The following is a 13,474-nucleotide window of genomic DNA, read 5'->3' on the forward strand; positions in this document are numbered from 1 at the left end:
ACGGACAACGCTGCCGACGCCGCATTTTCTGCGGCATGAGACCCTTAACGCTATCATGTTAAAATGACATTGCTGACGTGCAACGGCGTGCGCATTGCGCGGAAGTGTGCACTGCGCATATTAACGGGTTCGCTAATATGCGCAAATGAGACAACCAAGGAAAGCAGATTATATGGATGCTAGTTCTGTGCCGGTCTTAGATGTATATCATTTCTGCCCAGCGGTTACGGTGGGTTATGTTTGCTTTAAGTACGAAGCACATTGGGGGCCCGGGCTGTCGGCGTGTAATGTGATCTGATCTCACCGTGGTCACGCGCGAAACAAAGTTCTCAAAACAGAGTCAAAAAAAGTGCAGAATTGATCAAAACCGATTCAAAATAAACTAACACGATTCAGAATAACTGAAAGATAGGAATTATCAAGCATTAGGCGCATTAATTACCAGAAACTTGTGAATATTGTTTCCTGAATGGCAGTCTGGTCAGAGCGCAGCGCAAGAGAGGGGGTCACCACCCCACAAGTGCTCCCATCCAGCAACAACGCTAGCGCATCACTGCTTAGCACTTCCCCAGGTTTCAGGTTAACGAAGCTGCTTTTGCGCGGGATTTGAACTACAGAAGTTTTACAACGTAAGCTGTTATGGGCTCATTATTCCAATAGCCGTTTCGGTTCGTGATGGTGTCCGCCGCCGTTTCCGCCGCCGCCGCTGGTGACGGTTACCGCTATCACCGGAAATGCGTAAAGAAGTACCCGGTCCCCGCCGGAAATTGAACCCGCGCCCGCTGCGCGGGTGTGGGCTACTTTACCACACTGAGCCACGCAAGCGCTTGCTAACAGGCAGCTGAAAAATGCCTTATAAACGCACCCTAGGCAGGCGCGCAGGCGCAGACGACGAGATGCAATTCACATGAGGCGCGCAATCAAAGCGATCCCGAGCCTCCGCCAGTATGGTGGCGCCATCTAGTTAAGGCACCTGCAAACGCGGCATGCGCAGGCACAGATGACGAGATGCGATTCAGACGAGACGCGCAATCAACGCGATCCCGATGTGAGATGTGTGTCATGTATTCTGGATATTTCTTCGGTACACGTTACGGCGTCTCCTCGAAAGGTACGAACCGCTGCTGAAAAAGCGAATCGTAGACCTACGTACGCGGCCAGAACCAGCCATCATCGGGCTCAGCAGACTGCTGTGCAGAGGGCATTACAAGCCGCGGCTGGCCGTCTACGCCGGGCGGACAGTTCAGATCGTTTCTCGTCAAAACGAGGCGAAGAGACTTTGCCGTGAAGACCCTGTTGTGCGTGGTGCCGAAATTGGAGCGGCTCAAGCTTACGCTATGACTGTGCTGCGTGTGCCGCGCAGGCCTGTACCTTTTTTTTGTTATGCATCGAAGCAGTTAGCTTCTCGGTGGTCGGCATTTTTCGTGTCGTGTCCGTGAACAGAAATTATCATCATCCACAATGGCTCATACCCCCTAAGCAAGCGCGAAAATGCAATGGCTCATCCCCCTCGTAATGCAGAGGCTACAAGCGCTCAGAAAAGTGAAGCGAATGGTGCATACTTTCATTGAAATATACAACGCAAGAGAAAAACATACATTTGAATTAAGAACAAGCTCAAGACAAGCACCCGAACCATCAGTAAAGCATTGCATACCCCCTCCCCCGTCAGCATTTGTAGTGGCGCTTTTGCAACAGCTTTGCTGTACATCTGCTTTTGCATGGCCGGGATGGCGGGATATTTTTAATATTTTCATCAGTTTCGTTGTTAAAAACGTATTTACTTGTGGGCCTTTTGGGAAGCATCCGCTCATATTTCAAGCGTAAAACTTCGCACGTAGGCTTCAGTGTGATTAAACATTCTAAATCTGGGCTTTCGGCGCCGCCAGGAACTTAATTGAAGTTGGCCTCTAAAGACGCCTAGGAAGTTGGCATAAATGACCCTTATTCTACGGCACCACTCATACAGCAACATAAAAAAACGCCAAGTGCATGTGTTCAAATATAAGGCTTTTATTCTACGATACTAGTCGTGCAGCAAGACATTTTGCGTCCCTTAAGCGAACGGCAACGCATCTAGGCCCCGGTAATATTGGTGAAAAGATAATTCAGATCATGCCCAAACGCAAAAAGGGAAGATCATCGAACTTCATCCTGCCTCTATGAACGTATAGACGAAGACATTTCCACTGCTTCAGCACGAATGTCTTTCCACAGCTCTATGAATGAAGCTTTCTCCTTTTCGTCTTGTATCTTCTTCTCTAAGCGTGCCAGCTGCTGTGATGAGAAGTGTTTTTTCCATCCACCAACTTTTCCTTCTCTGACGATGGTGTACTTTGTCGTGTCTCCATCATATCCTGTTTTACTTGAGAGTTCGTTCCTGCGGAAAAAATTTTCCCATTCCGGCGACCGATTTGCCTGAAAATCAACGAGAACAACTTTTCGCATGTGCTCGGGCTTGGACAATTCCACTATTTTGTTCAGCTGCACTTCGTTCTCGTCTAGAAATTTTCCGTACTGATCGCCGAGAAAATGCGCCAGCCTCAAAACCATGCCCCGAGTGTCCCTCTTGAGTTCCTCGTATGTCAGGAAAAACACGTTTGGTTTATCTTTCAGTGCGTAACCCGAAGCCACGTGATCGAAGTAGCTCCCGTAGCCGAGGTCCGTTTCGAGGAAAGCATCAAATAGCTCGTCGAAGGTTCCGTCTTGAAAGCGCCACACGCTTAGATCTGTCATTGCGTGATACAGAGACACGCAGACGTCCCAGGGATTTCGTGCAACGTACACGTACTTCGCATCTTCACTGATGGTGTTCGGCTGCAACATTTGGTGCGTGAAAAACAGTCTCATTGGCAATGCTGGTTTCCATCCGTCGTGCCTCACGTACTCCAACGCATGGGTGTTGCATGCAAACTCGTCGTAGGAATTCACCGGTTCGCCACCTTTCAGGATGAGCTGTGTGATGTACTGGACCCAGTGCGTTCCACTCTTTGGGAATGAACTCTGTACCACGTCGCCCTTAGCAGCGCGGAAAGTGCTGTTCTCTCGATAAATGTCCGGGTCCAACCAGGCACATTTTGGGACACCGTCGATCATCCGGTAGAACGGCCTGCGGGGCTTCGTAACCGTGGAAGCCGATGCTGTGTCAAGGGCGTTCTGAAACAGTTTATTGTTTTTGGTTATTCAGCTGCCTGAGGCCGACCAATATGTCTTCTTGATCAGCGCGTGAACTTTCTTTTTCACCTCAAGATTTGACAAAACAATGAAATACGTTACCCCAAGCCGCAAAACACTGCCTCCCCCCCCCCCCCCTCGTTGAGATGTTCATTTAGCTACACTGTAAAAGACCAGGAGCAGCTAGCTTTATGCTGACATGTGTGTAAGTTGGTACATATGACACTACAGTGCAACGTGTAATCTAGGCTAGAGCACTGCACGGGCTCGGGCTGACCCGAAAGCCCGGGCCCGGCACGGCCCGTGGGCCGGGCCGGGCCGGGTAGAACAGTTTTTTCACGGGATCGGGCCGGGCTCGGGCACGGCGTGTGCTTTTTGACCCGGGCCCGGGCCGGACTCGGGTTTTTTGACGCGGGCCCGGGCCTTTCTAGTGGTGTGCACGTAAGGTGCAGCGAGTTATTCTCGGGCGTCTCAACTCTGAAAAGCATTAATTTTCGGTCTCGGGCCGGGTTCGGGCCGGTTTAGAGCCGGGCTCGGGCCGGGCTCAGGCCTAAGGTAAAGAGGTGGCGGGCCGGGCCGGGCGGGTAACGTAGATTATTTCCGGGCCCGGGCCGGGCCCGGGTCTCGCCATAAAAGTTTTGATCGGGCTCGGGCGGGCCGCCCAAGGTAAAAACGGGCCCGGGCCGGGCCCGGGCTGAAAAAATCGGCCCGTTCAGTGCTCTAATCTAGGCACTAAACTTACATAACTTCTATACTTTGAAAACTAGTTTGCAGTTGACATAACCCTGGAAAGTGTGAAACACCACAAAGCATCGAGTGTTCAAAGCATTCTCAACAACAACTAGAACGATATTAGAACTAGAACGAATTTCCTTTTCATCAGGTTACGCTACAAGGCAACGGCATGCACTAACAATTACCCTCTTCACTAGCCGCAATAAATGCTTTAAATACTCATTTTTCCCAGGGTCGTGACTGAATGGAATCAGCTGTCCAATGATGTTGTGTTGCAGCCATCCCTGAATTTGTTTATCTCCCATATTGTGTAATTTCCTCATTTTTTTTTCGCTCCGTTACATTTGCACTTGCAGTAGACGCATTGATTCAGTTGTACTCGAAGCATATCTTTCATTTCATGATATCTGTATTGTCTCTTTTCCAGTACGTGTACATGTAATTTTTTTTTTGCCCTGCAAATTATGTCACAATGTTGTATCCCCATCCTGCAAAAATCCCGTAACGGGATTGCAGCATTTGTAAATAAATAAATAAATAAATTACGTGCCGCAAGTGAGGCAGTGTTTCGCGTGGTATCCTCGGCTATAAATTTCCACAGTGGTGTGGATCTATTGTGCACATAGTTGTGAAGCTAATGTCGGCATTTGCATGTAGCTGGCCCACCAGAATCAAGTGTTTTACCTCGTACCAAGCAACACACAATACAGGCAGACAAACAGAGCCCATGATCCGAGGTTCGCCCGCTTGAGTTAGCCCCAGTTACTGTATCCGTTTCAATGAAGACAATATGCTGCAATTATGATAAAAGCTTACAGATTACTATAGGTCGAAAATTACTTCACGCAGCTGACAAGAAATATGAGAGGGGAAACTAAACTTAATCCCCAGTTTAGTGTCAACGTTCAGACGTGGTGACTTGACGACAGGATCAAACAGTGCGGTTATCTTAGACATAAACCAACCTCCTGGTAACATCTATGTGTATCGAAAATTTTTAGGGGCGAAGCTCCTTATGGCGGCACCCGTTTCGTCCCCGTCGTAGTAGTAGTAGTAGTGTGTAACCAGTCTGAGAAAAATGAGAAAAAAATGGGTTGATCCCTCTTATATAGGAATCGGTATAGAACACGAAAGTGAAACGTGTCTTCACAGAAGTAGTGTAATGTTTATTGCACATTGATATATAATGTCTATTGGTGTTTTGTGGCTAAAGCGCCCTTAGGCGTTGATGCACCCACGCTGACGCCTGGTGGCACGTCTCCTCCATCACGACTACCAACGTCGATGACCATGAGCAACCGTCGTGCATATGGAAGCTGCACTACGCTGCACACGCTAGCACAACGCGAAAGACGAAGCGCGTAACTGACACACTAATACAACGCGCAAGACAAAGCACGTAACTGAATCTTCACCGAGTCAAATCAGCGCGTACAGCGCGTCGTAATTGCAGCCTCCGCGATCAACTTCAGAAACATTTTCAGAGCTAATTGCGGAGGCCACGCTCCGCTGTGCTGAGTACGGTGAACGCCACCTAGGTGGCGTTGGTAGTGCTTCTTGATGCCAGCGTCCCTTCGAATGCTGGCATCGAGGCGTCGTAGTGCTGAGACCACCGAAGCGTTCACTGTCGGTGCGCGTTAGTGTCATAATAGACAGTTTTAGCAGAGCGTTGCTTACGCTCCGCTCCGCTAACATTTCACGCACACCGTTGGCTGCAGGAACTGCGTTGATTTGGCTTGTTTGACAAGCGCGTCTGCCAGAGACGCCAGCCACGCGCGCTCAGCGTGGCTGTAAAACGACAAATCAACCAGTAGACGCAGCCTAACGCTCCGCTCAAATAGCTTCGTAGCGGACCGTGGGCAGCGTTCTTCGTTCCGCTGCCGATATAAGCGTTGTGCGCACGCGCATTAGCGTTCCCGCTTGCGTTCCGCTGAGCGGCTCTGCGCGAATCGTTAGGACACGATGGTCTGAGCGGAGCGGGGCGTGAACGCTCTGCTAAAACTGTCTAATGCAGTACTTCTCTTTTCTGCTCGTAGGCGGCGGCACCGCCCCGAGCAAGAGCGCGGGTACACGGAGGAGTGTTAGATATATAAAGCGCGTCTGTGTAGCTCTCTGCAAATGCGTTTGTGGCGCAATGGGTTAAACGCTCGGCGATCTATCGTCGCGGACCGAGAGGTCGTGGGTTCGATTTCCAAATTTTGCATGTTTGTGGAACTTTTTCTTCTGGTTTCTTTCTTTGTATTATGTTCTATGACGTATTTCCGTGACGGAAATACGTCAGTGAAGTCTTGGTGGACCCCGGCATAAAACACTTTCGTGTTAAAAAATTCCGAAGTTGTGTTCGTAGCGCGGAATCGAACCAGGGACCCCTCGTTTCCGAGCGCGCGGCGTTAGCCCACTACGCCACGAAGCGGACATGGACAAACGCACCACGATGGCTATAAATACCCAACATTAACGAAAGGCCGCGTTTCTAGCGCGTTTCTAACGCGTTTGTGCTAGCGCGTTACGGCCCGTGTAAGAAGCTGGTGTAAGACGCTGTGGCCTCTCCGCCTTACCTTCAACGCGTTTCGAACGCGCTGCCCAAGGCGGTGGCAAGTCAAGTTCAAGTCGAGGAGCCTTTATGAATACGGGGGGTATACTCTCTCAGCAGTCATGTGATGGCGTCGGCAAACGCGGTGCACGTTCCGGCATGTGTAAATGGCTGCGTAAGACGCTGTGGCCGCTCCCCGTTACTAGAGAGTACTGCACGTTTCTAACGCGTTTGTGCTAGCGTCCCCTTAAGCGGGAGATCCGATGATTCCCTCCGGAGCTTCGCCCACTCATCATCATTCACCTCGTGGATCTGCTGTCATTTTTTTTCTAGTATAGCGAAAAGGTAATATGCTCAGCGCACACGCAGCTAATAAACATTTTTGGTTCCTTCATTATGTACAGAAACCCAGCTATATAGTTTTCAGTGCTTAATAACACTGTCCAACAGGAATTGAGATGTTCGAGCAATTAGGGCCGGCATTGATGAAAAGCATATACGCAAGAATTGTCCGTAACGGCAAACTCCAGATAGTCCTGACGCTGAACATATTACTAGCGAAGGCGGCCAGCAAATACCAAAGATTACGTACGAACGAAAAGCTTTGTGAATTCAGCTGCAGAATTGTAATGCGAGCCCCTGCGCTTGTTCTGGCAGAGGAACCTGCACACGAGTGATACGCGTCGTTTCAACTACTTAGATGAGCAAGCAACGAAACAACGACGTAATTACAAACACTCACCGACATGGCCGCTACCGATGAACTGCAGACACCAAGTTTAGCCTTCAGATGATATGTCCCTGCTTTTTATCTGTTTTTGCGCGGCAACACACTTAAGACTAGGTGTTTGAAAAAGGCATCCTAGGGCTTATCTTCGATACGACATGCTTTGTCCATTGTGCTATAACAATGTGCGTCAGTTAGACGTACTGGTCACATGCCATTGAAGCGCGAAGATATGGTGGCATCCCGAACGCAGTCGTCGCCCTTACGTATGGTCCGGCCTCTTATACGGTAATCTGGTACGAAAGAAACTGCGCTAATGCAATATTTTACTGAAACCTCAGAATGACAAATAAAATGCTCGCGTGGCTTATTCAGAATACGCAACTGTTGCCGGATGTCTAGGCTCTCATATTGGTATCTATATAAAACATCAAAGCTTCGCCTGAAGAAGGTCACACCCATTCTGTTCATGCTTATCTCGCCGTGTTTACGTACATGTATATATATATATATATATATATATATATATATATATATATATACTCTGACATAGATGAACTCACACGGCGGCAAAGGGCAAGAACATCCTCGATATACGGTGTGTATGACTTGCCTGGCTGCTGTTGGCGAGTATCGAGGGTTTTCTTTGCGATGGTAGAACGAACGGCCGGTGTACCAAATACTTGACGGAGCTGCTGTTTGAAGGCAGCCCAGTCAGTAAAGCCTATCTCGTGGTTGACGAACCATGTCTTCGCCACACCCGTCAGGTAGAAGGAGACGTGGCGGAGCTTGAGGGAGTCGTCCCAATGATTAGTGGAACTTACTCGCTCGTAGTCATCCAGCCAGTCCTCCACATCTTCCCCACGAAGACCAGTGAAGAGATGGGGGTCACGCTGGTGGCCGCTTAAGATGTAAGGGGTGGCTGGTGGTGCCAGAACGGTAGCGGTAGAAGTGGAGGGTGGTGCGTCCTGAGATATGTTAGCGGACAGTGGGCTCAAGCGGCGGCCTGAACGTAGCTCCAGGGGGGGTAGACTGAGCAGGCAGAGGACTGAGGACCACTTATGACGTCTCTGTTGGCACGAGGTTTATTCGGCCCGAGTACTCTGGACGAACCAGTAAAGGCACACGCGATGATAATGATCACACATAACTGAACATGAGGATCGAGCAAGGTAGAATGATTATGATAATATACAGATGAAGAAGACGCGCGTAATAAACGCCCACAATGCTAAAGGTTGATGGTCGAAGTCCTAGTCATAAGAATGACTAAGGCTTTCGTCTTAAGGTCTCTTAGGCATAGCTAAAGGGACTCCTGAGGACTCATGACACGCCTGTCATGACATTCATTGACATGTCATGGCACGCATGTCAAAAACACGAAGACAAACAGGGATGATGATGGCGATATAAAAATGAGAACGATGAATTACGTAAAATTTGCGTACAATATATATATATATATATATATATATATATATATATATTGTACGCAAATTTAACGTAATTCATCGTTCTCATCTTTATATCGCCATCATCATCCCTGTTTGTCTTCTTCTTCGTGTTTTTGACATGCGTGCCATGACATGACACGCATGTCATGACATTCATTGACATGAGTCCTCAGGAGTCCCTTTAGCTATCCCTAAGAGACCTTAAGGCGAAAACCCTAGTCATTCTTATGACTAGGACTTCGACCATCAACTTTTAGCATTTTCCTTATTATCACATCCAAACCCATTCCATTAGTTTTCGAGTGTTAATGTTTTTTCGCTGAGTAATTGTTAGTTTTGCTAAGTCATGCTCATAAATATGACTTCTGCCATCACCCTTTAGTGTTTCCTTCGCTTAGTACCCACGTCCGAACCCATTTCAGTGGTTTTCGAGTGTTTATCCTTTTTCCCTGAGTTATTGTCATTTTTATTTATTTTATTTGTTTATTTATTCCTCACGAGGCCCCGAAGAGCATTGAGTGAGGGGGCTTATCAATAGAAATACCGTGCAAAATAGTAAACCACAGTAACGGTACAGGAGACGCGTTACAAGGCAAATACAGGAAATAAACACAAGTTGATTCAAAAAGGGCGTAAAAATACCATATTAACACGGATATTAAAAAACAAAGCAAACGCGAAAATGGCAAGAACGGATAACCTAATGCAAGCGAGACAGTAGTAATATATAAAACAACATTTAAAGCAACTGAAAAAAAATACAGCAGAAAACCGCAATTAGGGCAATACTAACCGATAAATGCTGGCAGAGGTGTTTTTTTAACTCTCCAGCGTGAGAAAAAGAGTATACGATTTCAGGAAAATCATTCCAGAGCTTAATTGCTTTAGGTAATGCAGAGGAATTGAATGATTGAGTTTTACCATATATGCGGTTAAGGCAGAGACGATTATGTAAGCGCCGTGAAGATCGAGGAGACGATTCCAGAGGCAAAAATGAAGTGCGGGTGTGAAAATATTTATGAAATAAACACAGACGTGAAATAGAACGACTGTTTTCGAGTATGTGTATATTATTAAGGTTCTTTAGCTGGGAGACACTGGCGAGGGGACTATAATTGTTAGAAATGAACCGGGCAGCTCTGTTTTGAATGGACTCGAGCATTTCAATTAGGTATTTTTGATGGGGAGACCAAATAGATGAAACGAATTCCAACTGTGGACGAATAAATGTTAGATATGCTAGTTTTCGAACGGAGCTAGGCGAGTTTCGCAGGTTTCGACCGTATGAAACCCAATGTTTTCGATGCTTTGCTGCAGATGGCTGAAATGTGACAAGACCATGAAAGATTTGGTGTGAACTGGATTCCGAGATATTTGTACGACGTAGCTTTGGACTGGAAGGTGTTATTGATAGAGTATTGGAAATTAGAAATATCATGCTTGCGGCTAAAAGTCATATATTTGCATTTATTAGGGCTTAGAATCATGTGCCAGTTTTTACACCAATGAACAATAGTGTTAAGATCATTTTGTAGGGTCAGGTGGTCAGTATTTGAAGTAATCTTATGGTAAACAACACAGTCGTGTGCGAAAAGACGTTTGGTGAGTCATGCTCAAGAATATGACTTCCACCATCATCCTTTAGTGTTTCCTTCACTTAATACCCACGTCAGAACGTATTTCAGTGGTTTTTGAGTTTTATTCTTTTTCGCTTTGTGATTGTCATTTCTGCTGGGTCATGCGCAAGACTGTGACTTCTAGCATCATCTATTTGTATTTCCTTCACTTAGTACGCACGTTCTAACCCATTTCAATGGTTTTTTAGTGTTAATCTTTTTTTTTTCGTGGGGTCATTGTCTTTTTAGGCGGTAGTTTCATGACCTGCATGGCACGCATGTCATGACATTCATGTCATAACCTTTTTATTCATGATCGCCATGCACTCTTGTCACATTATGCCGATTTTTGTTCCTACCGAGTTAACGAAACGACTAGGGAATCACGATTACTTCTTGTAATGGTGCAGTTGGCGATGGCAGACGGGCGCAGGACGGGGCGTGCTCCGTGCTGGCGTTGAAGGCGCCGGCAGAGAGGAATCCGGCAGTTCGTGATCGAGCTCCGGGAGCGGGAACTACCGAACGCCATGGTGGGCCAGCGCTTAAGAGTGCAGATCGTTGCGGCTTGCGGGCTGTTGGACTCTGGGTGACGAAGAAGTAAAGTGTTTAGGGCGGGAGGGCCTCAAGGAAACTGGCGTATTTCACCGGTTGCTCTGTGACACCATTCAGCTCCAGGATGGCGTTGAGCAAGTCGAACCATCCTTATTTAGGCGGTCGCAACGGCAGAATTAGCAGGATGAGCCACGGAATGTCCATAGCCACGGGACCCCCGGCGGAAAAGGCACTCTTCCGGGTCACCGTAGTAGGAGATCGAGACGTGCCGTCATATCTATATTTATTCCAAGGAAGTTTAAGCATTGAGAAGCGGCGGCTGCGGCCACCAGCCCGGCTGAGGGCGAGAACGCATTCTGTGCGATACTCCAGACCCACGACATTGGACTCGAGCCAGGCGAGATTCGCAGCGCGATGACCGCAGATGATTACGTTGTGACGAAAATGACGCCCTATACACGCCCTATATTACACTGCAACACAGCGCTTATCGAAGATCTGCGGTAAACACGATTGTGCAATCTTATGGCATGTTATTGGCTGCACATTTCTTTCTTACCTAGAATTATCTTTATGGTCTTCCTGTCCTGGCTCTTTATCCTGTTCGCAATTAGGAAAGCGAATGAAAAATTAAGCCTCCTCGAATCTTCAAAATGGTCACAATTAAAATTCTATTTTATTGCATTGTTCTCCGCCCTTTACGGCCCTTTTTGGCTGGTTTCAACGAACCGTATTACCAGTATTACTAAAATTAGCTTGATTAGTAGAACAAATTTTTAGCACCTATTTTTTGAAAATACAAATACTTATTGTAAACAATAATCACCTGTGCGCATATAAAAAGTTGTTCTTCCTCAGCATGAGCCTATTTCCGAGTAAAGTTCTGCTGTGTGTCTATCTGCGTGCGTTTGCGTATGTGCGAGCCTTTTGAGCAAAAAAATGTTTAGGGAAAGTTGTCTTTATAGGCATTATACAACATTTGAGGCTTTTCAAACGTTAAAATAACATATCTTGAAGATCGATCGTATTTCCAGAGAACATTTATTCTACGATACCTTCAGTATTAAGAGTGAAACAGGTAGGATCAGGCGCTGGGACATTGCAAAAGTTCTTGATTGTGCTTGGAATCCGAGCTCGCACATACTCTTAACTGTGCACTACATCAGACAATTGTGCGAGGTCTTATAATATGTAGAGTTCAAATAAATAAAGAATTAACTGATCCTATGATTTTCTTCTTATCATTGCCTGTTGGCGTTACGGGGTTGTGACTTAAGAAAAACGTGCATCTCGGTTCCCTTTCTTCTCATTCATTGCATAGCGAAGGTGTCTCCGGTAGCTTTGATGCCTTCAAGTAGGATACGAGGTTTTATTGGCAAAAATAGGGCTAAAATTCTCGCCGGATAAATTGTAGATGCTAATCGTGAGCAAGCAGCACGTCAATATCCAGCTCCTGGTCAACAACACCCCGGTTCCAAGGGTCGACAAGATCAGGATACTGGGTATGTGGATACAAGAAAATGGGAGGAACACTGAAACAATAAACAGACTAGAAGCCACGACCAACCAAACTTGCAGGCTCCTCAAGAGGATAGCAAACAGAAACGCGGGGATGAAGGAGGCGAACCTACTTAGGCTTGTCCACTCTTTCATCATTAGCCGAATCACGTACGCTACCTTGTATTTAAAGACAATTGAAGCAGAGAGAGACAAGGTAGACATCCTCATCAAGACAGGTGTCAAAACCGCCCTAGGTTTACCAGCGTGCACATCAACCGAGACAATCATCAACCTAGGAGTGTCAAACACACTAAAGGAAATGTGCGAGGCGAAACTCACGGCACAATATGTCAGACTAACTGGCAGCAAGACGGGCAGATCCATCCTTAGGAAACTGGGCTACCAGAACCCAGAATCGCGAGAGGGGATAACCGCCATCCCAAAAGAAATTGCCAATAAGTTAAGAATACCCCCATTCCAAGAAACATGCAAGGAACGCAGGAGAAGCAGAGTCCGAAGACTCCAAAGCTCCCTCCTCCATAAACAAGTGGTAGTGTACACCGATGTGGCAGAGTACCCAGAAGGGCACTACACTGCAGTAGTGAGCGGCAAAGGCGAGCTAATCTCAAGCTGTAGCGTGAGACACTCTTCACCAGAGGAGGCAGAGGTGGCGGCGATTGCCCTGGAAATCACAAACCCATCAAACAGAATAATCACCACCGATTGTAAAACTGCAATCAAAGCCTATGACACCGGTAAGGTGTCCAAAGAGGCCAGCAAAATTCTGCAAGCAGGCAAGGAGAACGTACCCAACGACCTAATTAGAATAATGTGGCCGTCCGCACGCAGTGGACTCACCGGAAACGATATCGCCAACGAGGTCGCCCGAGGACTCACACAGCGGGCCCCAGCGCAGGCAGACTACTCCCTGTCCAAAAAGCGAGACTTAACCAATTACAGAGAAATTCTAGAACACTATAGAATGAGCAGGAGAACCATCCTTCCCCCACAATACATCTCTCAGAACGAAGGAAGAAGTAATCTGGCAAAAAATGCAAATGGGTACCTTCCCAAACCTGCATATCCGACACAAATGGCAGCCTGAGGTGCGCTCTTCCAAATGCAAAAACTGTGACGGCATAGCGACCCTAAATCACATGCTCTGGGCTTGCCCAGCGCTAAA

At 47.2% G+C, this 13,474-nt stretch overlaps 1 protein-coding gene across 1 annotated transcript; it reads right to left on the reverse strand.

Annotated features, from left to right (window-relative positions):
* Window positions 1-1,993: 1,993 nt before the first annotated feature.
* Window positions 1,994-7,246, reverse strand: LOC119443940 (sulfotransferase 1C2). Its single transcript, XM_037708512.2, has 2 exons — window positions 7,185-7,246; window positions 1,994-3,156 (listed from the first exon to the last, which is right to left on the reverse strand). The coding sequence occupies exons 1-2, from the start codon at window positions 7,188-7,190 to the stop codon at window positions 2,161-2,163; spliced, it is 1,002 nt and encodes a 333-aa protein (XP_037564440.1). The 5' UTR covers window positions 7,191-7,246; the 3' UTR covers window positions 1,994-2,160.
* Window positions 7,247-13,474: the final 6,228 nt, after the last annotated feature.

The sequence above is a fragment of the Dermacentor silvarum genome, chromosome 3 (genome assembly GCF_013339745.2).
Source record: "Dermacentor silvarum isolate Dsil-2018 chromosome 3, BIME_Dsil_1.4, whole genome shotgun sequence".
Classification (NCBI taxonomy): domain Eukaryota; kingdom Metazoa; phylum Arthropoda; class Arachnida; order Ixodida; family Ixodidae; genus Dermacentor; species Dermacentor silvarum.